The sequence below is a fragment of the Pygoscelis adeliae genome, unplaced genomic scaffold (assembly GCF_000699105.1).
Source record: "Pygoscelis adeliae isolate BGI_AS28 unplaced genomic scaffold, ASM69910v1 Scaffold207, whole genome shotgun sequence".
Taxonomy (NCBI): Eukaryota; Metazoa; Chordata; class Aves; order Sphenisciformes; family Spheniscidae; genus Pygoscelis; species Pygoscelis adeliae.
In genome coordinates this window covers 1,698,353-1,726,042 of record NW_008825160.1, presented here as the reverse complement: position 1 = coordinate 1,726,042, position 27,690 = coordinate 1,698,353, and the positions used below count along the sequence as shown (strand labels likewise).

General features: G+C 46.2%; 1 protein-coding gene across 1 annotated transcript in view; it reads left to right on the top strand.

The window, feature by feature from the left end:
* The window catches only part of PLXNA4 (plexin A4), a 442,850-nt gene that overhangs the window by 280,592 nt on the left and 134,568 nt on the right, over positions 1-27,690 (top strand). Inside the window, exon 4 of the mRNA XM_009328687.1 lies at positions 7,216-7,316. Within this exon, the coding sequence (XP_009326962.1) occupies positions 7,216-7,316 (101 nt within the window). The remainder of the gene's footprint in view (positions 1-7,215; positions 7,317-27,690) is intronic.

Below are 27,690 nucleotides of genomic sequence, written 5' to 3'. Positions count from 1 at the left end.
AGGAATGAGCGTGGATGCAGCAAAGCATGAGGGTTGTATTTACAGAGCAGATGGTGAAAGGCACTTGTTCAAACACAGTCCGTGTCATCACACAAGGTCTTTTGAGTTCCTGGAACAGTTTTCTAGCTATGTAACACAGTGGATTTCCTCTACCACTCTCCCAGTGATCAAAGAAAATGCATTTTGTATTGTGACTGGTTATTCTGGTGCTACAATTAGGAAGAGGGGAGAGCTTAGCATGTTTGGGGATTGTTTGCAGTGGCAAGATTACAGGAATAGCAGAAAATTAAGTATGGCATTGATGTGAGATTCACCTCACCCAATATTCAACGTGCACATTATAAATGTCTCCATCTGACCTGGCTGTCTAGACCCCTTTATATTCAGTGGATAGACATAGGAACATCCAGGGTGTGATTTATCTCATCCCTGGGTAGACATCTAAAACAGAGAGCAGACAAATCTTGCTCTGCCAAAGGTCTCTCCTTCAGCAGAGCCTGGATTTCTAGCTAAGACTTAGACTCTGATATTGCAGACAGACTTTGGTGAGAAGGCAAAACCCTTGCTTTGCACACCTCCTGTGCCGGAGCTGTTCCCCACAAGCTGCAAGATTTACAGACTTGATGGATCAGAAATGAAGCCTTCCCAAAGTCCCCAACTTGGCTTTTCTGAGCCAGCTGTAAAGCAGGGTTCTGCCAAGGGAGGCATGGAGAAGAGAATTGGACTGCAAGGGGTGCAAAGAAAATCGCGCTGCTGTAGGAGCACCAATAGCAATCTCATTGTGAGAGCATCTGATGGGAACTGACATCTCTCTTACTCTAAAGGATTCTGGGGCTATTGGCACAGAGGCTGTGGGCATCAAATCTTTCTACATCTCTCCTTGCTTTACCTCTGTTTGTGTGAGTAGCGTGTGATTGTGGCTGGGGATTTGCTCTGGCAACGCCAGAGTAAAGGCGTCTCTCACCAAAGATGCGCAGGACAGCTCAGTGCAGCAAAGGGGAGAGGAGGAGAAGCAGCACACACACAACTGTAGGTAGGAAGCCCTTTGTGAACAAGTATATTTGGACAGGTAATTTACCCTGCTACACAGCGGGACATTGACCCCCAGTTTAATTATTGTGTCAGTTGTCCTTGACAGCTGCTGCTGCTTCCAATTAACTCTCCTTAATTAAAGCCTCCAGTTTTCCAAGTATGTAAGCATGGATTTACTGGGAAGAGTGCTACAATGAAGAGGAAGAGCTTGGGGGTGTCTGATGAGAAATGACATTCCCTGTCCCAGCAGGACTGGCAAGTTATTTACTTATCATGCTGGAGTGGCAGGCTGGAATCAAACCCAGATCCTCATCTCTATCCCCGCAGGAGCATCCCCTCTCCCACTAGTTTTACAGCATCTACGTGCGTGTCAGTCTTACTGTTTCTTACCAGTATAACTGAGACGTGCTTCAGCTGCCTGGGCTTTTCTTCTCTGTGTTCCTGCTTTTTGCTGATTTTGTAGGCCAGGTGGATGAGGCACAGGATCTCAATCATGACAGAGGAATTCAAGGTCCCATTGTCCATAATTCAGGCTAAATCAAAATTGGCATCCGGGGATGCCGTGCAGGTGACCGAACATCCTCACTGACTCTGTTAAGGGTGCAGAATCTGGTTCCACCCATGGTCTCTTAGGTGTTTTTTCCCTTGCTCTATTTAATAAACTGTATTATCATGAACACTCTATTCAAGGCTTTGAAATAAAATAAGCTTCTCTCTTAATCTTTCTGCAGTTTTTCAGGGCTGGCTGAGTCTTGAAAGATAGCAGCATTCACAGAACCCACATGGCTTGACAGAGGCACTGTTCAGTGTTTTGGAAATGTATCTTTTGACTGTTGGGAAGGAAATTGGCTACTTAAGATGCCTTTTTATACATTTAAATTAACTTATTCCATCAGACTGAATAAATCCCGCTGCTGTATTAACATCCAATTATAACAGCAGAGATTGAGCAATGATTCACGTTTTGACCAGAATGTTGGCAGTTTAAGGGGAAAAAAAAGTAATGTATATTGAAATAAAAAAGTAAAAAATGGGATCCAGAAAATTATGACTGAGCACATAGCAGGGGCTTTTGTGAATTTATAATGGCAGAAGCGGGAGCCAAATTTCTAACAGGATTAGCTGTTACTGTCTATCAGATCAAAAAACCTCAATCATTTCGTTGTAAATGACTTTCTGTAACTCATTCATACTAGAAATAGAGGGTGGAAGTGAGGCTCGGAGCTGGAGAAGCTGCAGTTTGGAATTTAGGCTGGATCAGAGGTGAGGACAGCCCTGGTGGTATGTGAAAAGCCCTGAAATCGTGTGTAGCAGGTGAGCTCTGAACTGTACAGCAGTTTACAGATCTTGCCAGATTTTTCAAGATGTCCATGTGAGCCAGAAACTCATGAACGATTTCTCTGGGGACCTGTGAATGAATGTGTTGATGAAGTGAAATATCTTTTCAAATCCTGCTGCAGCTACGGCAGCTGGACCTGCTCATCGTTTTCTTGCTGCCCTTGAGAAGGACATCAGATGCACTTACCACTTGTCCAACCCTGGCTCTGGGATTGCATCTCACTCCAGAGAGCTGTGAGCAGGGGACAGTCTAGACGGTGAAGCTGCTTGAGGGATACAGGTCCTGACCCTTTGGTCTCCCCTGTTCAAGCACAGTGCTAGTGTTGAGGCACCGGGGTCTTTCACACTCCCCACTGCACAGTAGTCATCTTGGAAATCCCATGGTGCGCTGGCTGCTCTGGAAATGTTGCCTACCTCAGAGATGGTCAGAGATCATCTGTCCCTCCAGTCTGCTGCCTTGGAAGCACAGCAGCTCCTAGATGTCCATCAGGTGTGTGGGCAGGGATCCATAAGAACCTTACCTTCATTTCTTCAAAATTTCAATGAACTCAAAGTCTAAATATGTTGTACATAGTAACTTAGTGTTCAATAATCAGCTCTTTCCTGGACTTCCTGCATGAACTTGTTCAGATGGCTTAAGCCCACATCTTCACCAACCTGGAGCACTGCATCCAGCTCTGGAGCCCTCAGCATCAGAAAGACACGGACCTGTTGGAGCGGGTCCAGAAGAGGGTCACAAAAACGATCAGGGGGATGGAACACCTCTCCTGTGAAGAAAGGCTGAGAGAGTTGGGGTTGTTCAGCCTGGAGAAGAGAAGGCTTCGGGGAGGCCTTATTGCAGCCTGTCAGTACTTAAAGGGGGCTTATAAAAAAGATGGGGGCAGACTTTTTAGCAGGGCCTGTTGTGACAGGACAAGGGGGAATGGCTTTAAACTAAAGGGGGATAGATTCAGACTAGAGATAAGGAAGAAATGTTTTACTGAGAGGGTGGTGAAGCACTGGCCCAGGTTGCCCAGAGAGGTGATGGATGCCCCATCCCTAGAAACATTCCAGGTCAGGTTGGACGGGGCTCTGAGCAACCTGCTCTAGTTGAAGATGTCCCTGCCCACGGCAGGGGGGTTGGACTAGATGACCTTTAGAGGTCCCTTCCAACCCAAACTACTCTATGACTCTGTGATTCTATGATTTAGATAGCACCTACTTCAGCTGCATGAGGCCTCACTTTCAGCCTCACTGATAAAATGGGGATATGTACTTCATCACATATGGGATATAAACCCTTAAAACAACAGCAGCCTCTTCTTACATCCATATATTGCTCCAGCACAGTGAGGCCAAAACATCAGTTAAGCTGTGACCACTGCAGGAATATAAATCACTCTAACCTGGCTCATAGTGCCACAAAATGAAGGACACCTTGCTTTTGTTAATCCTCTGTCTGATGAAACCCTGGTTATATTTGCTGCAAAATGTTGAATCCAAGTTCCACCCCAATGAAAGACCAGCGGTAGGGAGCCTCACCAAGGTTGGGAAATGACCTTGAAAAGTTTGTTAGACTTTCCAAGGATGCATAAAGGGTGGAAGGAGTAATCACAGTCTGGTTTACAATGGAGATTTCAACCTTCAGCGCTGTCTAGTCCCTTCATCGTGGATAATGACAAGGCACTGTAATTGGGAGGTTGCATGGACTTTTCTTTTTCAGATATTTGAGGGGCAGCATAAAAAGCTGACTGCTCCCAGGGGGCACGGTCAGTTCTCAAAACTTTCAACTTGGAAAGCTGAGCTGAATTAATTACAGTTTATGTTCCAAAGGAAAATACGACCTCTGATGTGCCTTATTTGCTTGATGTTCTTTTTCTTTTCAGCTGACGACCCCTAGGTGGCTTTCCTTTCAGTCGCAGCTCCTTTGTTTTTTGTAGTTCCTTTCTTTATTAATTAGAAGGTCTGACACTTACAGCCCAAGACATTTATCAGCATGATACAATTTTAATTAATCTCACAATAAAGCTACTTGAGGTGAGCTCATAAAAGGTCTCATATAGCAGGAATAACACATAGCAATGCAAACGGTGGCACAGGACACCTACTACTCTGGTGTGCTTGACAGGATGCGGGATGTAGCTTGGTGCAAGCTCCTACTGCACAGCTGTGCTCGCTGGGACAGAGACACAAGCAAGGTGTGCTCCTAGGCAACGTACAATCTATACCCTGTCGAGACCGAGTACCCTAAGTACACTGAAAAGGAAGCACTTCTGCAAAGGTGAATATCTGGATTCCCAGTAGGTTCCTCCTGCCTCTGAAAGGAGCTTGGATATCCTTTATCGGCTAATCTAATAATAATAATAATAATAAATAAATAAATAAATAAATAAAACCTACAGAGACCGCTTTTTATCTACTCTTTTTGTAGTAATTTGCAAAGAAATAGCAAATTTCAGTCCTCTGGGACTTCTTTCTTGTACATATATCATAGTCACAAGTGGATTTTGACTCAGAACATTCAAACCCAACATCACTAGATGCTGGAAAAGTGCATGTTCTGATCTAAACTTCTTAACCAAGGCTCACTTCTATGAGACAGATGTAAACTACCTCAGAAACTGAGATTCAGAAAAACTATCTACAGCTAATGAGGATAAATCGAGCAGCACCGTATGTTAAACTGAGGGTAGTTTGGATAGGAACTGCATAGCCAATCCCAACTGTGTTCACAAATTTCTAATTACAAGGTGGAGATTACAGAATCAATTGCATCTGGACTGAGGAATGGCAGATTTACAGTCTTTCAAAACTGAATTAATCTGCCTCTTCGGCAAGTACTCTGATGTTTACAGTGCAGACACGGTCAAGCTAGGTGTGATCAAGGAAAAATAATTCACAATATATTTTTCTCAGGTGGAAATAGCAGGTGAGAATGGCTGACAGAAGAAATTATAAGGTCTCCACCCCTTGATGTCTTCTTGTAAAAAATTGCATGTCTTTTTGGAAGTTGGATGCAACACAGACTATTGGGTTCAACATAAGTCTAATTGGATGAAATCCTGGAGCATACAATTTATATTTGATGAACAGCTGATACCTTCTTGACCTGAAGCTTAAGGAAGGTGGAACAATTGCATTCACGGCCAAGCCATCTTACCTTTGAAACTTCTTGATACTTACAGAAGTTTGAATGACTCGCTCCCTGATTTGATCTTCCCATTTTCGTTGCTCTGTGGTCTGTCCTGTATTATGTTCTTATGCTCATGGCAATAGATTCAATTTGAGAAAGGTGGTTTTGTGTTGGGTTTTTTTTTTCACATTCTCTTTTTTTCATGAAAAGCTTTCAGTAGCCGCAGTTGGTTTCTTTGGGTGACTTGACACAGGCAATGGTGCAATGGTAAATAAATCCAATCATATTTCTACCTGAAGTTTTCTAAAGCTACTGCCACCTGCCAGAGGTAAAAATACAGATTTTCAGCTTTTGCTCATAGACTATCAACTACCATGTGGGGTGTCTGTATAGGGGTTAGGAAGACAATTTCTGATACAAACAGAAAAGGTCTTCATAAATAGCTGGAATTTTGTCTGATATATATTTATACATAAAAGCCAGTTCTTGGTTAATTTACAGATGCAATCGGAATGAATCTTAATCTGTCACTTCACAGCTCAAACTCTCTTGAATGTTGCACCAAGTAAAAAATTGTCACTAGGACCCAGGTGTATTCCCTTGTCATTTGTCACGAGTAACTGTTCTGCAGTTTATAGTTGCTAGTTCTCAGTGGTGTTTCATCAGGATAATACCACACTATATCATCTGAAGGAATAAACTCTCCCTGCTGACATGAGCTGGGGTGAAGGCGCTGACAGTTGACTGTATATTATAGAAGCTCTCTGAAGCTTATTCAATGGAAAAGAGGCTATCAGGTCATTGGGCCCGAATTGTACGTTTGGCTTCAGAAGAAGTAAGGGGCTTACAAAACCTATAGGAATCAAAAGGCTGTGGTCCGTTAGACAGGAGGTCAGGCTAGGCAGTTCCTTCTGTCTTTGAAATCTCTGACTGAAATACTTTAATTAAAAAGGATGAAGGAAAATAAAAAGATAATAAAATGCACTATTTTGGCAGTAGATGGGTGTTTCAGGTCCACCTTTAATGCCTTCTGAGCTGCAAAGTCAGGGTGACAGCAAGCTCATTCAATACTCGGGCTGGTAGCCTTTGTCCTTTTCCTGCTGGGAGCAACCTCTCCAGGGATGGGACAACTGATGGTTGGAAAGATGCACGGGCAATGGGGAGTGGAGCTGATGCTCTCCTGGGACTGGTGGTGGTGCGGGAGGTCATGGGAGGGAGACAAAGACATCACGAGACCTCAGTTCTTACAGGAAGCCGGAAAGCAACAGGGTCCACAACCAGAGTGTAGGAGAGCGTTGAGATCCAGTGAGTTTAACTTGCTGCAGAAGATCACATGTTGTTTAATTGTCTCAAGGTACCAGGTCACCACAGTCTGCACACAGCCTGCCTGATTTGCTGATTCCCTGTGAAACTGTGCAAGTGAGGTCGTCTGGCAATGAAGTGTGAAAGGCCGTGGGGAAGAGGGGAAGGCCACAGGGGAGGTGCTGATCTCAACAGGGGTTGCACCAAGTTAAGTGATGATCTGGACAGGGATTGCACCAGGCTGAACTCTGGAGCAATCTGCAGCCACATCCCTCTGTCTGCCCCAGGCCTGCCGAGCTCTGCAGGGATGTCCCTCTGGGAGGACAGGCATCAGGGGAAGAGGACAGGGAGGGTGGCACCTCTGTCAAGTCATTATGGGCATTGCAGAGTCCTGTGAAAAGCCTGACAGGTTGTCCCCTTTCCTCCTGCAGCTCACTCGGGTGCCCGTGGAGTCGTGTAGCCAGTACGAGACCTGCAGCGAGTGCTTGGGCTCAGGCGACCCTCACTGTGGATGGTGTGTTCTTCACAACACGTAAGTACCTGCTGGTGTTTGCCACCGGCCCAGCCCTGCTTTTCCCCCAACCATCTTCCCTCAACGGCTGTGATAACACATGGCAGAGATGCAAAATGCTGCCTCAGTCCCTGGCTGAGCCAGATGAGTCAATGAGTCACCCAGGTACCTCCAGCAAGGTCTCTGGGACTTGCTGGGGGAGACTTTGTTTAACTGAGAAGCATTTTTTGGAAGACAAGGGGAGAGAAGGGTGGTAAAGACTGGTCAGATCTCCTCAGCCACCTGATCCACACTCTGCTGGCTGCACCAGGAAAGCACCTGTCTACCCTGATGTGCTTTGAATCAAACCCTCCAGCAGCTCAACAATTACCTTCTTGTTTCCATTGCTTAAGGCAGTTTGGCTCTGACTGGTAGCCTGGCTCAGACGCTTGTCTCAGCACCTCCAACTTTCCACTGTTGACCTGAACCTCTCCCCTTTCAGACTTGTCATGATGTCCATTGCCCTTAGAGAGGAATCAGGTCCCTGTAAGCATCATGGGGTCCAGTCCAAGTTAGATTTCAAGGGGACCTTATGGTTTGTATGCTCACTGTGGGAAAATGTTGACCCTGAAGTTGAGCGTTTGTCCTGTGTGGGTCAACTCAACTGTGCCAAATGAGCACAAATGAGCCAAACTGCTCATTTGGCTTATCTGGCCAGGATGCTGAGCAAATTTATCTATATCCACATTCTTGGGGTTCTGTATAACAGGCCAAGAGTGGACCTCATTTTACCATTTCATTATTCTACGGTACTGGCTTATCCAGTGCCTTGCAAGGAGCACTGGATCCAGGTGTCCTCAGGACTGGGAGATTAGTTCATTGGCTTTGTTTTCTGTAGGCTTTTTAATGATGCTATTGATCTCAAAGTTTTCTCTCTGCAGCCTTCACTGCCATTGATCTCCTGCAGAGAGCCCTCTGCCAAAGCTGTGCAGAGGGAGGTGTCAGGTTGGCTGAGCTCCTGGCTATGAGTGGCAGGGTGGTCTCATTTGCCAAGAACCTCTCAGCAGAGACAGTGGCTGGAAAGTGCATTGGATCTGTCTAACCAGCGTCTCCAGCTAGACGTGGGTCTGCAGGGTGCTGTCACTCCAAGTCTCACAGTGTCCTTGGCAGTGATGAAGGGTTTTTCTGATGGACCATGTATTGCAGTGTGTCTGTCTTCTCCTGCTGAGTTCACCTCTGAATTCTTCCTGTTGCATTGCAAACTCTCCTGGTGGAGACAGTGATCCAGCTGAAATGATCCTCTTTGCTACCTCTCCTTTCTGGAACAGAAGAAAAGGGAACAGACCTGTACCATATTCCAACCTTCTGTGGATGCTCTTTAGCTTGCGTGACCCTCATCCAAAGCCATGACAGTCTGCTTAATTTCAGATCAGGTCTAGGTAATCCATCCCAAAACTTGTCCAGAAACTTGACTCAGGCTCTGGAATCATTCAAGGGATCCTTGGCAAACCAGTCCTGAGTTGTGGTCTGGTAGGCATGAACCCATGGAACTTTCACCCTGATGACCTGGAGATATTTCCAAGTGGTATACAGCTCTATAGTATGTTTCCATCTCATGTTATCCTGCATCCATCCGAGAGAGCACTGTGTGTTTTGCTGTCAATGGAGGGACAGCACAGACTATGTACAAGCAGTATAGGAAAGCATGAATTTGGCCATTGATTGTACCACAGCAATGCTAGATATTTCATCTCCTGCCATCCAGGGTCAGTGGCAACAAGCAATCAGTATATCCAGCAATAAATCCCCAAAAGGAGAGAAAAGGGCAGAGACAACTGCAGATTGCCCAGCAGCTCAAAAGGGCAGAGACAACTGCAGATTGCCCAGCAGCTCATTGTGAAGGAGTGTCAGAAAAGTGATGGCTGGTGATGTGTGAGGGTGATGGTATCGACTCAGTTAGAACAAGAAACCCCCATACAGACACGGTCCTTCAAGGAGAAGTTTGGCCTTGCAGTCTGGACCTCGTTGACAGCAGGATCCCCATGTCCTCCTCCCTCTGGTCACTTAACCTCTGTTTCCTTATCTGGAAAAGAGTCGCACCTCTTATTTATGTACCTTGCAGCAGGGTCACTGAGATTAATTCCCTGTGGATTTTTTTGAAGCAGTTGGAAGGCAAACGTTATCAAATCCTACTCCAGTGTGTTCCTTCCCCCTAGTTTCCATTGCAGTCAAGAAATCTAATTTCCAGTCCTAGTTTGGAAGGGGTTTTCAGTGCAGCCCCAGGTGTTCCTCTCTGGGTCTCAGTTTCCTCATCCTTTTAGGTAGCCCTGAGAGCAGAGGAGCCAATTACATCCCATTCAACAAAGTTTGGCTGTGCAGGATATTCAGGGTAAGAGTGCCATAATACTGTGTCTTATTAGAACTTTTTGCACATCAGAACCCCTTAAGATTCATTAACAGACTTTTCCTCAAGTGGGATGCATTGTCAATGACTCCCGCACGCAGAAATGTGCCATAAGCATTTCCCCTCCTGAGTGTTAACCCTTCCCTCTTCCCTCCCGGTCAGGAATCCCAGGGGCTTTCCAGTGCACGGCTGAATCCAGCCATGCTGATGTGGGAGCTGTTTTGTGGAGGGGATGGAGGAGGCAGTCGGGCTGTGCCAGACCTGGGGTAGAGTGGTACTGGAAACCAGATTGCCTGTGGGCAAAGCCATGCCTTTCACTCATCTTTCTCCTCCAGTATAACCCATCAAGAGGAACCGTGGTAGACTGGGAGACAGGTGAAAACTGCCAGATGGGGTACAGCATCTATCTTTTTGTCTCTCCCATGTGGGTCTCTCTTATTTTGGGATTTGCACTTCAAGGGCTGATGCAGACCCTTTTCCCCAGACCCCCATTTCCAAGCTACCCTCAGCTCCCGCCACGTGAGAGGTCTGGGGACGCCTGGGGACGGCTCTCCATCCATCGTCTCACAGCGGAGCTGGGCTGTCTGCGTGGAGGGCAGTGTGCCAGGGCTCAGGAATCGATTTCCATGGCTCCACTGTCCTAACCTTACACCGAGAAACTCGAGTCTGCTGAGAGAGAAAGAGACAGACAGACCCACAGACGGCTGCAGGAGAAAGGAGGGGGGGAGGATTGATTGGCTTCTGCCCCGAGAAAAGGAGAGACGATATAGAGCAGGTCACCAGAGCTTTTTGTCTCTGTATCTTTAGCCCCAATCTTGTCCCCCCCCACTTCCCCTGCTACAGCTCGGCTCCCCTCCTGGGCTCTGTTCAGGCCTCTTTAGGCAGCGATGAATCATTTAGTTGGTGCAAATTGAAAATGTGGCGCTCGGTTGCTGCATGGGTCTCCAGGGAAAGGCGAAGGGCTGGGGTGGGAGCAAGGCACGGGGGGAGGAACCAGGCTGAAAAGCTAATAGCTGGCACGGAGGCACTCCATGCCTAGCTGCAAGGTCGCAGCAATGTCACCAGCCCGAACGTGGGGCTACAGAGAAGGATGAGAGCAGAGCAAAGTTTTCTCCAAGCCTGAAATGAATTGCAGCTTCCTCCTATGTCAGATGCAGCAGCGTCCAAAGATGCCATCCAATATCTGACCACCCCTCCAAACCCCTGGCAAGTTTCTTCTGTCTCCATCCACATCCAAACTCTTACCCTCCTCTATTTCCTTTCCTCCTCACATGCAGAGGGGCAGAGATAGGCGATGCTTTTTGTCTCCAGAGGAGGGATAAACCCTTCTGCAGCTGAATGATCCCTTTCTATCCCTTCCTGGCCCAGCACTAGCTCCAGAGCAGAAGTGCACAAGCGCTGATCCATGTGCACGTGGTGACAACGCACGTTTTCAGCCCTGCACGGTATCTCTGTGTTGTGCCTAACACCCCAGCCGCCAGCAGAATGGATATTTGGGGCAGAAGAGCAGCAGCATCCCTATAAGGAGAGGCAACACTTTATAAAGGGGAAATACGCTGACCTTGCTGGGTGCAGAAGGGACCTCTTCCAGGCTCTGTTGTGTTAGCTGCCACTTCTAGATTTTGGCTGTGCTGCCTCATTTCATCCTCATGTAGCCTCTGTCTAATTCTGGGATGAATAGCTGAACATGCACAAGCTGTCCTTAAGGGAGGTTGCAGCCCCTCGGCACCAGCCTCCTTCTGCTCTGGGATCCGTCCTTGCTGTTATGGGGACTCCTTGGCTGGCAGGTCATAAGTTGCAATCAGAGAGGAAAATAGTCCCATTTTCTGGGAGGACTTGTGATATTTCAAAACTTTTTTTTCCAGCTTGTAGCGGGCCTTACTTATTTTAATAAGAAATGTTCCTGAAAGTCATTTTAGAAGGGGCTGATACCATTTAGTAATTGGAGAATGATTCCTTTAGACCTCAGAAGTTCTTATTTTGGGATCTTATTTCAGGTTTAGTAAATTGCTTAAAATTTCAAAGTAAAAAGTCGTTCTGAAGTGAAGCATTACTTTTTTTTTTTTTTTTCATTAAATTGAAACATTTGGACATCCGTGATTTCTTTCTCCCCCAGAAGTCTTCACCAGCTCTAGAGACAAAGCAAAGCAGGCGGTCAACAAACACGGTTGGTTTGGAGGAACTGACATTTGCTGCGGAGGGAAGAGGGTTTGTTTAAGCATCCCCAGTCTGTCCTACTGTGGAGGTAGGAGAGCCAGGAGTTGGCTCTGCTCTCTGCATTCCTCTGCTCATCTGTGAGGAGCCGCACATGTCCTTTGTGTGTCCTTCTGGCACCCAAGAACCTCACCTAAGGATCCAAGTTGGCTCTGTTGGCTTTGCACCCCAGTTGCACCCCAGTTAAAGAGCACGTGCCAGGAGAGGCCCCCCTACTCCTGAACCATGGGAATAGGATGCAGTGGCCTCCTGTAGGCATCCTCACCCCATGAAGAAGCAATGACAGAAGGCTTTCAGATATGGGCCGTACCAGCCACCTTCCTGGATCCCTTTGGTGGGCTCTGGGTTGGTCAAGGGATGACCAAAATCTGGTATGCACAATTACTCAGTCTGAGCTGACCATGGATTAATTGAATAGCTGCAGCAGCGGCGACGGTATTTATGAGACACTTGAGAAGCCGTGTGAGAGTTTTTTGGTTTCCCCACAAAAGAACAGCCCTGTTCACAAGGGTTTTATGCTGTCCTCTGGCAGCAGGCACTTACCCCAGAAGCTGGGAGGTTGCCCTCCACATCCTCCTGCTCTCCAGCTCTTCCCGTCCGCCTTGTAGCTGCAGGGTACTTGTGTATCCAGAAATTACAGTTCTCGTTTCTAACATGATATGGAGGAAAAAAGGCACTTAAACAAGTTGTTTTCTAGGGAGTGTGGGATTAGTGTGGAGGGGGAGGGAGGTTTGTTATCCGTGCTCAGACTCATTGCCAGACCAGGAAAAAAAAAAATGAAAAAGTTACAAAGTGTAGCTCCCGCTGCACTCAGCAGGTAACCCGATGCGATGCTGCTTGCAGAGGCTCATTGATCATCCCTGGCTTTAACTTTCTTGGTCAAAGTCTTCTGAATCACTAGAGAGTCTCGGGTAACCTAAGCCGCTTACAGATGCTGCAATAAGACCTTTTTTGAAGGGTCTTTTCCTTGCTTGACTTTCTACTGTCTGAAAGACTGTGATTGTCTTTCAGGCTGAGTTTTTTTCTTTCTTTTCCCCTTCACCTCCTCTCTTATCCTTCTCAGTCTTTTCCTCCACTTGTGCAGGGGAGGGAGGATATGTCAAGAGCTGCCTAGGGAAGGGGCACTGGAAGGGCTGTATGGCTCAGGCTTCAGGGACCCAGCAGTGCAGGAGGGTGAAATATCACACTCAGTCCTGTGCCACTCTGAGCTCTAATAGATAGTGGTAAGAGAGTGATTTACTGATTCCTGCAGGGACATGGGATCCTATAGACCCTCAGCTTCCATTACAAGAAACCAGGGCCTCAGATGTCCCTGCTTTGTACTCCCCGTGCTGTTATGTCCCAAGGTGCCAACCGGAGTGCCTTCAGTAAGGTAGCAATTTGCAGCTGTTTCGCACTTGCCTGGCACAATGAAGTCTTCACAATCATGGTTGGGACCTTTTTTTTATAGGAAAAGCTTTCTGTATCCTTTCCTGCCTTAGCGTAGTCTTGCCATGGCTCAGCTCTTGGAGCCCTCAAATACCTGGGAGACCCTCTACATGTCAAAGGTACGTAACAGTTGTCCTAACCTTCCTAAAGGTGGATCAGCCACACGAAGAGCAAATGGCTTCCAGCTCAAATCCTACATTGCCTTGGAGACTTGTAGCTGGCTGGGCTGATCTTCCACATCAGAGGGGAAGCTCAGAGCTACTTCAGTTGCTATGTTCAATACCCCTGTGTGTCTGAGGTATTTGGGGGCATTTCTCATTGCAACAGGAGATTGCCAGACACATGCTGTTGGTACACAGTGGGGAGAAAAACATAAATGATGGGGGGAAAAATAATTGCTGGAAATTCAAAATTTTTCATTTGTTTGAAAGTCTTCAATCAGTTGATTGGCAGTGTTAGCACTGCCAGTCAATGGTGGCAAAGGTAGGCGTGAACCAGCTGTCAAGATGCCTTGTCTCCAAACAGTGCTTGATTTGACTCCTCCCCAGTCACAGCTGGCACTCAGACAGCCGTGCACGTGGCCTGTGAACCTCTCCATCTGATAGCAAGGGAAAGTGGAGTCATCTTCCCACAATTGGCCTTGGCACAGAGTGATTCCCACTTCTTCTCAGGTAGTTATCGAAACTGGAGACGGCATTTCAGCCTTAGCACAGAGGGAAGCACACAGCAGGGGGGCTCTGTAGAGTGACATTAGCCCATTAAGCATTCTGCATTGAGCCTAGATAATCTTTAATCTGTCTGCTGAGGTATAGCTAAAGTACCCATCATTTCACACATAGGCATTGCCTCTCCTTTGGAGCAGAGGAAAAAGCCCCAAATGTGACAGATCTCCAATGGCCTTTTGAAATGAGATCAGGGCTCTTAGTCCATAGAGCAGGAGGAAATTCTTGGGACAGGGAGCAGGCCTATTGATGGTGATAAAGCCCCGAGTGAAACGGAGGCTCCTGGGAATCCCATTTCACTACAGATGGGTGATGACATTGAATAAACCTCTCTGAACCAGCCCTGTCCCTTTGAGAGGAACAGCCGATCACTAGTCCTGGAGAGCCAACCCATCGCTGTACCTGCACGTTGTGCGTCCAGCACTGCTGATGTCCTTCCATTCCCTAGATGCCATCATGTCCCTTTTGGGAACACTTTTGCTGCTCCGGTCTACCTAGCAGTGCACAGCAGAGCTGTGCCCTTCACAGGTTGATTATCTTGGTGGCCATGCCTGCCTGAGGCAACTCGGGGACAGCACTGGGCACTGTGGATCATAAGACGCAGGCGTGTGGTAAATGTGTTTTGATAACAACCTTCTTCCTTGATTAGCTTATTTTGCTGGAGGGCAGTGGGGAGGGGTGGGAAGATAATTAGTTTGTGCAGTGGGTTCCAGCAGAAGCTTTCTCCTGATGCTGCCCTGTGAGTTAGGTGTCCTACTTGGGATTTGTCTCCATCAGAGAAACATTAGCAGCTCAGGTTTGGCGTTGCAGAAAGTTCAGCCTTTGCAGAGAACGATCTCTGGGGTTTCTTCTGCTCTGATGTGAAACACAGCACACAGTCTGCCATGGGCTAGGACATGTGTCTCGTGCTATAGAACATGCAGTGAGAAAGGGATAATGGTGCTCAGTGGTACCTGGGGGCCTTCTAGAAGACCTCCTGTATGCTGGTTCCCTGACAGGGGACACACCTTTGTCATCTCAGCATCGCCTTTGCTCTGGGACACTACACACTGGTGGGTGGCATACCTAGATATCCCACAGTACATATCTAGGGTAAGAGCTAGGGAGGGAACAGGGACGGGGGAAAGCTGTGTGACCACCCTGATCAGCTTAGAAAGCTTGTCAGATGTGCACTGGAGCTGAGATGCAAAGTTACAGGGGCTGCCACAGGGAAGGAGCGTACCCTGACTTACATTATAAAGTGGAGGTTGGCAGAGCCAGCAAGGAGACCTAGATCTGGAGTAGCAACATAAGGGCTTAATTCAGGTGCCTAAACACAAATCTACGAAGAACATAAGGAGACTTTGAAATACAGGTGTTTTTATTTACGCAAGGAACTCAATTCAGTTGCCCATCCATGCTGTCTGCTGCAACTGGAGTGCCTGGCCTTGTGGGGAGATATAGAGGTCCCTCCCTCATGTACAACACAACATTCAAGTAAAACATCTTGCAAATGAACCCCGCCAAGTGCCCCAGTAGTGGGGCAAGCCTGGCCGTCAGTCGGCTGCAGCTCTCCGCTGGGCTCACCAGCGCAGGTCAGCCACAGAGGAGAGCAGGGAAAAACACACATTGCCAGGGCTGCGGTTATACAAGAGGTGAGTGGCAGATCTGGACATGGAACAACATTTCTTGCCTCCTGTTCCAGTGCCCAATAGGTTGGACCAAATTAATTTCTGCCGGGGTAATGGATGCATTTTTAATAGAGTCTCATCCCTGGACTCAGAGCTAGTCCGGGGTAACTAACGGCTGGATGCAAGAAACCAGGATATTCAAAGAAAACATGTTTTCTTGCCATACTTCTGCGGGGGAGGCCAAATTCACAGTGAAGAACAGAAGTGTTGGCTGTGAATTTCTTCTGCTACTGGCTATGGGCTTCTTTATGCTCTGTGGGGACATGGGGCAACCTCACTGCAAGCAGACATAGCTGTATTTTGTAATACAGCATGCACCAGCCCCTGCTAATGGAAGGAAGGGCAGGTTTCTGATTATTTTCCTTCACTATCTGCTTCCCTGCCTAGGAAGTTGCACCAGCAATTAGCATGTCTTTTTGTTGCTTATCCTGGGGCAAAGACTAAGGAGAAAGTTGGGGGCCGAGAAATACATTGAGGAGGAGGAGAAATGCTGAAGGCTCTGCTGGGACAGAGTGGAGGAGCTGGAGGATGATTCTGCCTAACCTGGCTAAAGGGATTTGAGGGATTGCGAATAACATGAGGAAGTGGGAATTGGTGTGGGCTGAAGGTCTGAGACACCGTTGTAAGACAAGATCTGGGACAGTTTCTGGTTGGGAAAAACAAGTTCTGGACCCCTTGGTACATTTAGAAAGGGATGCCAGCATGATCCACTGGTTACAGAATTTTCTATAGGCAAGAGAGAGCAGTATTAATTTCCCTGCTCTGCTATAGATACCTTGCATGATTTTGGACAAGTTACTTAGGATGGGGTTTCCCTCATCTACTACTAGGTTTCTTGTCTCAGCAGCCAGTGAAGAGAGGGACTTTTTCTGAACACATTCATTGTAACCCTGAAGTGTTTAAGGCAGTGGGGTGAATTGCCCTCTGGAAGTGCCAGTTTCTTTTAGTAGCTACTGGGGAAACCTAAATGACTACATCAAACAATGCCCAATTTACAGTGACTCCAATCCTTGATTTCCCTGCCCCTTGTTTTTAGGAAAGGAGTAACAGTTCCTCGGCTCACAGGTGGCTGTGAGGTCCAAAGCCTTAAAGCACTTTGGACGATGAGTGGCTTGCAGAAGTCCTGTAGGGAGCTGGACTTGATGACTGCAGGCTCCCAGACAGTACTGGCTATAAAGCATGACAATAATAATTTCATCTCACCGCTGGCCGAGTAAGTTTTGGGTTTGTTTAATTAAAGCAGAAAGAGCCTTAGTAGACATGGCAAGGTGCAAACACACGTGAAGTTTCTTGCTTAACCCAATGAACACACCCAAACCACCTTGTGCTTTTGTCTGGCTGTTAGAGCAGAGGTGGCACCAGAAGGGTTAAGGCAGGCAGGACAGCAAAGAATGAAGCAAACGCCCCTGTATCTTGCTTCTCCCTCCCATATCTCATTCCCAATTCTCATTCCCTCCTGCCCCTCTGGCCCCAGGCAGTAAAGGAGATCTACATTTTAATTGAGACATGTTAAGAAAATAATCTCAATCTAGCTCACCCATGCCTGGAAGGCTTCTCCCTTGTTAGCTTGGTGCAGATGCTAAGTGCACATTTTGCATGTGGGGATGTTTGTTATGTGGCTGTTTCTCTCCTGTTTCCATCCCTGCTTGATTTCTATGTCTGGAGAGGGGGGCAGAGGGCTGGAGCTGTCAGGAAATAGTAGAGCCATTTTCTAATGTCAGGACCCCATTTACCACTTCTCCTCCTCTTGCAAGTAGGAGTGGAATGCAAAACCCAGCCAGGATATGCACCAAGCCATGCAGAGGTGCTGCAGTGCCTGGCAGCAGATGGTGGGCACTGGCCCGCGTGGACCTTGGGAACCGAGTCTTTGCAAGAGGCTGTCCTCTGGTTGCAGTTGCATCCTCTCTCTCCTCCCTCCGATCCTCAGTAGCAGGAGTAGAAAGGAGGCCAAGATGCTTCAGGTGTTTGAAAGACAGCCTGGTCTGCAGCTGGATGGAGAAGGGAAGGGGGTGAAGTGAGGTCTCTTGAACCTCTCACTTGTATTAACGGGGCCCCACTTTCATGGCTCAGGGCCGAGGTAGGGAGATGACCACAAGGCGACTGGACCCCTTTTGTTTTGTTGCAGACCCAGACCTTCACCACAAAGAGGTGCAAGTTTTGTCTGCAGCAGAGAGACGGGAGTCCCCATGAGCTGTCCTTTCCCTTGGCACCCCCTGAGCTGGGAACAGGCAACCAGACACATCCTGCCTCCAACACCCGCTTGGAAAGGACATTTTTGCCAGCCAGCCCTGCCAAATGAACACTGGATTATTTTGTGCAGGGCAGGGGGGCAGGAATTCAGTTCAGATAACACTTGCCTATTTTATCTGCTCCTCATCTCTTCAAGTGTTGCCTGGCCTGATAAGGCGCTATCAGAGCTGAGCATCTCTGTCGGAGCCACCGCTGAGATGTGGCTGAGCTAGAGGTGGCTTTTCTCGACTCCTTGCAGGCTTCCCTGGCCCTCTTCCACCCAGAGCCTCTAAAGAGCCAGCCAGTTAGTAATGGTAGGAGGATGTAGTTGGGATGGTTGCCAACAGCTTTCACTCTGTGCTGTTCTCAGGGAGAAGAGAAACTACAAACATGGATCAGAGCGAATCAATCTGATCCCTTCCTCATTTTCACCCAGTCCCAATCCTGCAAACAAGCTTGCAAGTAACTTTGAGTGTATGAGTAACCCAGAAAGTAGAATGATTTTTCCATCTTAAGCCCATTGTCTCATAAAATTTATTGTCAGGTATGGATCTGAATTCCACAGTCTCTCTGGGTAGGGTCTCAGTATATCTAGATATGAATGTGATTTTCTGCATGGTAGGGACTTAATTCTTACTAGTACTGTTAGGGCAACAGTGAGTCTCTGCTCTCTGTTCCCCTCTCTGCTCTCAAGGACCAAAGGCAAAAAACTGACCTTGAGGATTCCCTCCCGGCTTTAACTGATGGAGGATCTGGAGGGGTTGGTGAGAAAGGAAGGAGAGCAGACCCATAGCATAAGCTCATCTGGCCAACTGACAAAATATCATTTGGCTGCCTCTTGAGCTGCTCAGGAACACATCAGTACAGTTATGGAGTATTATACTTAATCTGCTATTGATTGGGGCGAGTTGGAGAGGACAGCCTTCCCCACTACCTCCATTCCCAAATTAAAAACTAAGAGGAGAAGTAAATGCTTTGACTTTTCACTCTGCCTGGATGTTTAGGGAATTTACCGTTAATTAAAAAAAAAAAAACAACAAACCCTTAAGAGTGAAAACGTGTAGAATGAATTACAGCAAAATCAATTAATACTAACAGTATCTATTAAATATTGCACTCTGGAGCTTTACGGGAGTACACTGCTGTTCTGATATGATCATGACATCATTAACATAATATAAAGAATCAAAAAATCAATAGCTTGCTGAAGCCCAAAATTAAGGCCAAGCAGTGTTATACCATATCTTTAAATATCTGAAATAGCAACTTGTCTCTGTCATGTCAGAGCTATTTGCAGATGAAACAAGTCTCAGAAAGTAGATGGGAATTTGTTGGCCTGCCTGTCACTCCTGCAGCTACCCCCTTGGGATACTTGGCATGAAGGTTAGCTCACTTTTTCCAACAGCGTGGGCACAAGCAGAGCAGAAAATCTGATGAGGGTTACATTGGCACAACCCTGGAGGGACGCCAGAGCAGGCGCAGAGTCACTGCATTGGTAGACAGACAGACGTATCTCTGTGAAATGGAAATGTGGATGAGGTGACTTCCCCCGTTGACTTGATTTACATTTTATGGTGTTACTGTTATGGAGTTTCTTTTGCCTAAGGTACCAGGCTAGAACACTGCAACTCTTCTGCCTGCGTTGGAAAAAGAAAGAAATGGAGCTAGGAGAGGCTTTCAGAAGGGCTGGCAGAGCTGCTTAGGCAAGAATAGACTGGCATGGGTTGCAATGAGTGTAGAAAACAAAGGTGGTCCAGAGGTAGGACTGCTGTTTGTGTGGATTTAGGGATTAAATGCCTACGAAAGAGAAAGGGTGTTTAAGATGTGGATAGCCTTGGCCCAAGAGCGAATGGTTATAAACTGGGCATTTAGTGTGTAAGGTAGAATAAGGTTTCTGGCTGGGAGGCGAATGAGTGTCTGAAGTAATCTTCCACTAAGATTAGTGAGTGCTAAAAATATAGCTGGTTTTATGATAAAGCTTGATAACAATTCTGTATACGCTGCTATGGTGGGGTTGCCTGCAGGAGCACTGAGTGAATCAGGCGGTCCTTTCCACCTCTGCTTTGTGTGTGGGAGAGCTAGACTCCCTTTTCAGCTCTGCTTAGGACTCTGACTGTGACCTGCCAAGTCTCTGTCTGCACGTGTCTCCATATGAGCTGGGTGCTAAGACCCTATTACAGCCCAAGAAGATCCTGCTCCCCATCAGTACAGTCAGTGGAGTCTAAAGAGAGACACAGCTCACCCTAAAGTAGGTATGAGGCTCCATTCAGTTACCAAAACACAGGCATTTGGTGGCCATTTTTTGCTTTGACCAAGTCCTCCATAGGTCCTTTGTCACAGTTGCCAACCCTGGGTGGCTGTCTTGCATACCCTGTATGTGGTCAACAGAACAGAGCCCTTGTGTTAGAGCAGGCGAATCAGTTCTCTGGGCTCTGCTGACTGTACTGAATAAATCCCTTGTCTAGGCAGATCAGATGTCAGCTCACACACCTAAAGATTGACACATAAATTTAAGAGCCTCAAGCTACCATCTTAATCCCACCCCTGCTACCTCTGGACCTCAGATTTTCCAGCTGATATCGCAATCCTAATGCTCCTTTGGTTTGCCAGGTCTCCAGGAAGAGTGGGGCTTTGGGTCATGGCACAGAACATCAGCTTTTGCCCCATGGGCAGATGTTATACAGGTGCAAATGGTACTGGCAGCTCCTGGTCCTTAGGGAGAAGTGTTGGGTTTTGGGATCAAGGTGGTCCGATTGGAAGGACTTGAGGTCACAGGGAAATTCACTGATGAGACTTATAGCAACATGATAGAGCAATCCCTCCATCGGGTTAGAGGGAGGGATGCTCCCCTATGGCAAATTTAAGAGGAAGGAACGCCTTGTAACGTGTGGTTAATGGTTGGAGAAAGGATGAAGAACCACATAGACAAGATCTCCCCCTAGGTGATATCCATGTGGCCCCTCGCACCAAGGACATCCCTTCAGGGGCAGAGATCACAGGTGACAGAGAGAAACAAGCTGAACGGTGGGAAGTTTGATCAGCAGGTAAACATGTAGCTGTTTTTCTGAGGACAACGAGGAATGATCAGAGATTTGCCTGCTAGGTTGAGACATGACAGATCCTATGGGGCATCCAGACAGACTCCAACAGGAGGAATCCTGCGGTCCTGGTGCATATAATGTATATTTGTAGTAGTAAATAAAACAGCTCCAAGGAATGTTATTCGGCACTGGAAGACAACTACCTATGCTGCAAAGTTATTAGAATATAGTTTGGCTTGGGCCAGCTATCGCTCCTTCAAACAATTCCTGGACATGTTTGGGAATTAAATGGGTCAGGGAGGATTTCCACTAGGTGTTTTGGAAGTTAATAGAGTTTAATAGCATGAATGTGATCAGACCATGTCATTTGGCCCCAGGATCAGAGAATGTTTCCTAGTATTGTTTAATATACTAATGGGATGTTGCCACAGCTCCCAATTGCAAGGAGACAGTAGGAGGAAAATCCTGGAGGAAAGACACAAGCTGTTAAGATAACAGGCTAAAAATCAAGACTTTTATAGCAGCATTTTCTCAAATGCAAAACCAGGCACAGAAACCGTGTTTCAATGCATAGTTAAGAAAACAGGTAGGAAAAGTTTATAAGGAATAAGGAAAGCTTTTCAAAAACCGAGTGCCGACACAGGAAGGAACCTGGCTGTTGCCAGTTAAATAAAAATTAGTCGACAAAGAGGTTTTGAAGGTTGAAACTCATTGTCTAAAGATGAAGTCATAACATGCCTTTATCCTTGAAAAGTGGTTGGATTGGAACTTGATAAAATTTAGGTGAGAAACAGCAAAAATCAATCCCAACAAATGCCCCTTTTAATCAGGGCACACGAAAAGTAATCAGACAAAATTAAATATATACTTGCTCCTGTGCACGTGCTAGTAGTCTGCTTTAAATGAAGATGCTAATAGGATACACAGCCCAAAACCTTGATAGAAAGAAGCTCATCGGTGACATAAATCACACAGGAACAATAGAAGAGGCCAAGACAGTGAAAAAAAGGCTTTTATGTTAAAGAAAGTGTAAAATCAAAGAAAGAAAATAGGGTCAATCTGTGCACAAGTGACACAGTATCCCTAGGGAAGGGAACGGTGTTAAGGGTGGTTTATTGACCACTTGAAGATGGTGAAAGTAACTGTGACATGCTGAGAGAAATCCAAAAGGTTGGGAGGGCAGAAAATGCGGTAATGAGAGACTGCAAGCGGCCTCACGCGCACCGAGCAAATGTCACAACACTTGGAGCTCGTACCCCGTAAACCCACTAAAAGAGAAACAAGTCTGGATTTACTCTTAGGATTTACTTATGGGATGTGCTGCAGGGCGCAGCTGTCAATGCATCGCTCTGTAAGAGTGACCACATGGTACTCAAATTCAGTGCCCTGTAGAAGCAAGATAAAATAAATAAAAATTACAGTGAAGTTCAACTTCAAAGCAGAAACAACATAAAAATGAGGAAGCTTGTTAAAAGGAGCAGCCGCAAGGGTAAAGTGCTTCATGGTATCCTGGAGACTGCATAAAGACATCATATAAGAGGTTTATTGTGAAGTTATATGACCTATGAAAAAAGATCTGAAAAACGGTAAAGGGGAATGAAAAAGAAATTTAAAAATGCCTGCTTAAACAGCAAGGTAAAGAGACACTATTCAAAACTGGAAGTTGTACTCAAAGGAAAAAAATAATAAAAATATCATTATCGTGTGAATTGCAAAACAATCATAAGGCAGCCCACATAGGAAACACATTGCTAACCTCATAAAAATGAACGATTAAAATTTAACAAGGTTCCCCCAGAAGTTTACTTTCTTAAGGGCACAAGCTGTCTGAAGTGTCTGCCACTAAAGGCTTAGTAAAAAATGCTTTTAGAGCATAAAAGTGATATTCACTGAAAGATCCTTAAGGAACTCTGATATGAAATTGCCACGTTATTATATCTGTTGTACACTTCATTACTTACACTGGCCTTGATACTGAAGAAATGAAAGGTGGAAAACGCATCATTTTTTTTTTCCGGTTGGACTCATGAAGGGTCCAAGAACTAGAATCCAGAAATCTGACTTTTTTTACCTGTCAATTTGGTTGAACCATGATGAAGAATAGACTGAAAAAAAAGCATATGACATGCTGGGGGAGGGGCGTGGGTGTCACAAGTCTATTATTGTTCTTTAAATAAATCAAAGTCCATGTGATACGGATGATGTGGTTAATACAGAGGAATTAATACTTTTCCCACAGTGAAGAATTTAAACTATGCTGTCATGGGGCAGGAAGAAGAGTCTTCTGATAGAGTAGTAACCAGGTCAAAGATGGGAAATAAAGATCAGGAATAAAGGGTTATGTTGGGGGGGAGGGAATGCCCTGGAGGTGTCTCATGATACCACGTGTGTTTGATGTGTTTATAAATGAGCTAAAAATGGGTAACGAGTGAAGCAGAAAAGGTAATGGGTGATAGAGGGTTTTTCAGGGTTGTCAACAGTAAAAAAATCTGGGAGGAGTTGTAGAAGGAATATACAAAACCGAGTGTCAGGGTAATAAAAGGACAAGTGTAGCTCAGGGCTGCTGCGTGCAGGGTTAACCGACAAAGGCGGCAGGCGGCTGTACCTCCAGGTGTTCAGTGACCAGCTGTAGGGAAGGAGGTGGTGAAGTCAGCCTGGGTAATTCTCTGCAAACCTCCAACAATGCGTATAATGCGAGGCATGTTTTGGAAATGGATGGAGAGCACAACGGAGAGTATCATTACGTGGCGATCCGTCGCGCTCTCCCATGCTGCGTACACTGGGCACTTTTGATCATGTCGAGTCAAAATGAATATAGTCGAACCAGGAAGGCGGTGGGAAGTGTGGGAAGCAGGAACATGGGTTTCTAATGATCTTTATACAAGGAGAGATTGTATGACGTGGCGATTTTCATCTTAAAGGAGAGATGACTGAGAGGGCTATAATACATCCAGACAATCATGAGTGTAATGAAGAAAGTGAATAGGGGATGATTACTCACCATTTCTCATAACACAAGATCTAGGGAACTTTATATGAGATTATCAAGTGGAATATTAAAACAAACAGAAGAAAGGACATTTTCATATAACGTATCATTCATCTGTGCAACATTGTGAAGAAAATTACAGAGGCCAGAAATACAACTGTCTGGAAAGCAATTAGACAAATTAATGAAAGAAAGAACTGTTGAGAGCTGTTCAATACAATGACATCACTGCAGACTCCAGGTCAGGCAGTCCCCATGTCATTGCTTGCTGGAAGCTGGGAGTTTCACTCTGTAATCTCTGCTTTATTATTTTTTTCCACTCAAGTATCTGCTAAGTCAAAGACAGAATGAATGACTATACGGATATTTGGGCTGAGCTGTTGCAGGCATTTCTATGTCCCTGTGTTTTCAAAGGCCTCTCGCCATGAGTTTGCACAGCTTTTAAATACAGGTCACCTACCTGTGGCCATATTAGCACAACACGGAGTGATCACGGTGCAGCTGATGTGCAGTGTGATGAGTATCTCTGTCATGCCCATCCAGCCAGGGTGTGTCTGGAAGCCCTTTGCAGACATGCAGTCGCTAAGCTGCTCTTCGCCCTGCCCAGCGTGCCTTGGAGTTGGCTTTGGCTCTGGTGTTGGCCTGGTTGGCTGGTTTGGCTCTTTGGCGTGGTGTTGGAGCAAGACAATGCTTAGCAATTGCCTCATGCTGCCTGGAGCGGGGGTTTCTCTTCCACTCAGCCACCCCGTGGTCCCGCTCAGAGACTCCATCTCCCTCTCACCAGCTGCAGCTTTTTTTGGACAGCAGTCCAGCGCCGGGCTGAATTGTGTTTGATTAGCTCAGTAACTGCATGAAGGGGAAGCCAAGATCATTGCGGAAGCCTTTCAGCAGCAACAGCGGGGAGTCCAAATACCCATTAAAATGTGTGTTCAGCTCATCTCAAGTCAGTCATTTTTGCTGTCTCCCTCCATCTCACCCTTTGTTTTCCTGCCTTTGATTGCAGCTGATGAAGTTTGTATCAGTGTTGTCATGGTGAGTCTATTATGAAGTGGTCTTTTCCCTGGGGACCAGGCATCAGGATTCCTGGTTTGCGTTTAAAACACTGCCACTGAGGCACGGTGGGCAAGTGATCTCTCTCCTGTAGATCTCAGGTTCTCCATTCTAAAAAATGGTGACTCAAAAATTTTACTTCCTCCAGGCATACAGGGAGGACATGTACTGGATTTATTGATTTCCTCTGGATGTGTGATGGGTGATGCTTTAAGGATGGATTTTGAATGACAACTTTATCCGCTCATCTAAACGATTCCAGTGTGAGGTGTGTCAATGTCACAGCCAGGAGCTGGTCTAAAATCCAACCTGCCAGTCATTGTGACAAGGTCATGAGAGATGGGAGGGTGGAGAAATCCCTGAGCTACACGCAATCTTCAGGGCTTTACTGAATGGATCCTTCTGGATCTGAGACTTATTTCCTCCTAGATTTGAGAAATACCTGAATATGGATGTTAGTGCATCTCACCTTGACATGTGAGAGCTGTGCCCATTGTGAGCTCTGGGATGGATAGACTGGTTGAATTAATGGGCATCCATTCTGGTCAGACTGGGAATAGAAGAAGAGTTATTTTAACAAGATAAGTTTCTTGTATCAAAGAGGGATCTGACTTGCTGCTGCTGCTGCTGGCTCATCTTTCACAGCTACCTCCAGACATGGACTTCTTGGTACTGAGGATCCCCTTTCTTTGCATGTGATAATTACTAATGATTTATGTGTGAAAGTAAGGAAAGAAATCTTTAAAGTAAACACAAACTGAGATTGAGCTGTGTCTGAAGGGATGGAGGAAAGCTGGAAGAAAAAAAAAACAACCGCCTGGTAGCAGGATAGAAATAGGCACTGCCTGCCTGCATCACCCAGCACCCTACAGTCCCTGTAACTAGCAGCACAGACTTTCATCCCGTGTTACAAGAAAAGCTCCCTAGCTGGAGTGTGTTTCTCGAGATGCACCACGATTATTGCTCCAAAGGAGTTAAGTTTTTAAATATCTTTGAAGCTCTCTGACTCTCTCTCCTCTGCCTCCATCTGGGTCCATATATGTGTCATTGCAAACTTGCACTATCACTCACCTGATATACTGATTTCTACTCTGAATTTTGCAGAGTACCTGTCTTGTGTCTAGGGAAGCAACTACGGCTCCCTGTGTCTGGCTGATCTTCTGAGTTCATCCATTTCCTCCTTTGCAAGGCCACAGACAGAAATCCCTAATTCTTTCCTCTAAACATCAGTGTATCCATGAAATCAGACGGAACAGTTCAAGGTTATTACAGAAACACAAGAAAAAACATTTTTATTTCAGGGGCTGTTTGCAGATTAGGAGATTGCTGGGTGGGAACAGGGATTTGCTCTCTCAAAGTGCTGGTCCAACTGATGCTTCTTTAGAGCAATGCCAACAAATCACTACATGGGTGCTGCGCATACTTTAATTAGATATTGAATCATTGACTAGAAATGAGGCCTCCACGTATATCTGAGGTCAGCATCCCCCACCCAGTGTGCCTGAGCTGGCTGCTTCAGTGAAGGCAGAAGGTCTGCACCTGCCCATGACCTTCCTCTAATTATTTGGAATCCATATTATGGACCTTACTGCACAGGACAGCCAATGCCAGGTGTTCAAATTAATAAGCTGAACCAGGTTTTCCGATCAGTGCTCTGGGCTGTTTGCCATTCCTCTTTCTCTTTGACATCTGATAAAATAACCCAGGGCTTTGGTCAAAGGTATTTTGCATGCATGCTATTGATAGCACTTCGGAAGTGCTGGGGTTTTTTTTCCTACTGAGAAAGAAAAAAAGGTGCTGAAAACTGATGAAGTCAGGGAAAAAAGTAGTCAGAAAGTTGGTGTTGGGAGAAGACAGTTTCTAAAGGGAGTTGCAAGCGTCCACTGGGGATCAAGGTCTAGTTTACAGTAGTGCAGGTAATTTGTAGTTCTAGTGAACTCAAAATACAAGCAGATATAGTGCTACCAAGATTTTAACCCATACTGGAACCCATTCAGCCATGGGATGAGCAAGAACAACTCCCCAGCTACTGGCCATTTACCCATGAGTCTGAATAAAGTCCTATTTAATAGCAGGCTGTGCATGCAGGAACGTGTCATTATTATGGCCAAAGTAGCTAAATCCACATATTGCAGGTAAAGCAATTAACAGGTTAGTGGAGGGAGGTTCGGTGTGGGACAGGGATTCTGCAATGTGGCTTATTGGAAGTAAACTGGCAATAGCCTGTCACCTGAGACTGCCGTCAGGAAAATCCCTGACACGGAGATTCATTTGCTTGCGGAGTACTCTTCCTAATAGAAGAGGCAGAAACACATCAATAAGGCATGTAGGAGAGGAGTGGGAAACAGCCTGTAGAAGATGCCTGAAAAACATACACAGAGCAGAGGGAGTAACTTGGGACATATGTCCCAGTTATTTTGTGGTTGAATAAGTAGGAGGTGCCCACGGTGCCCATGGAAGTCCTCATGGCACTTACAGCTGAAACTTTTGGGCTGGACCTATTGTGTCATTAATTTGCTGGTTTCATAGGGAGAGAAAGTGGCTGTGTTCGCTGGGGTGGGAAGGGCAGTAGTGTCTCCAGCAGTGGTTGGAGGAACAGCTTGGCCATCTCTTCCCTCCTGAGGAAGATCCCAGTTGCCCTCACCCCGCAGAGTCCCCCATGGGGACTT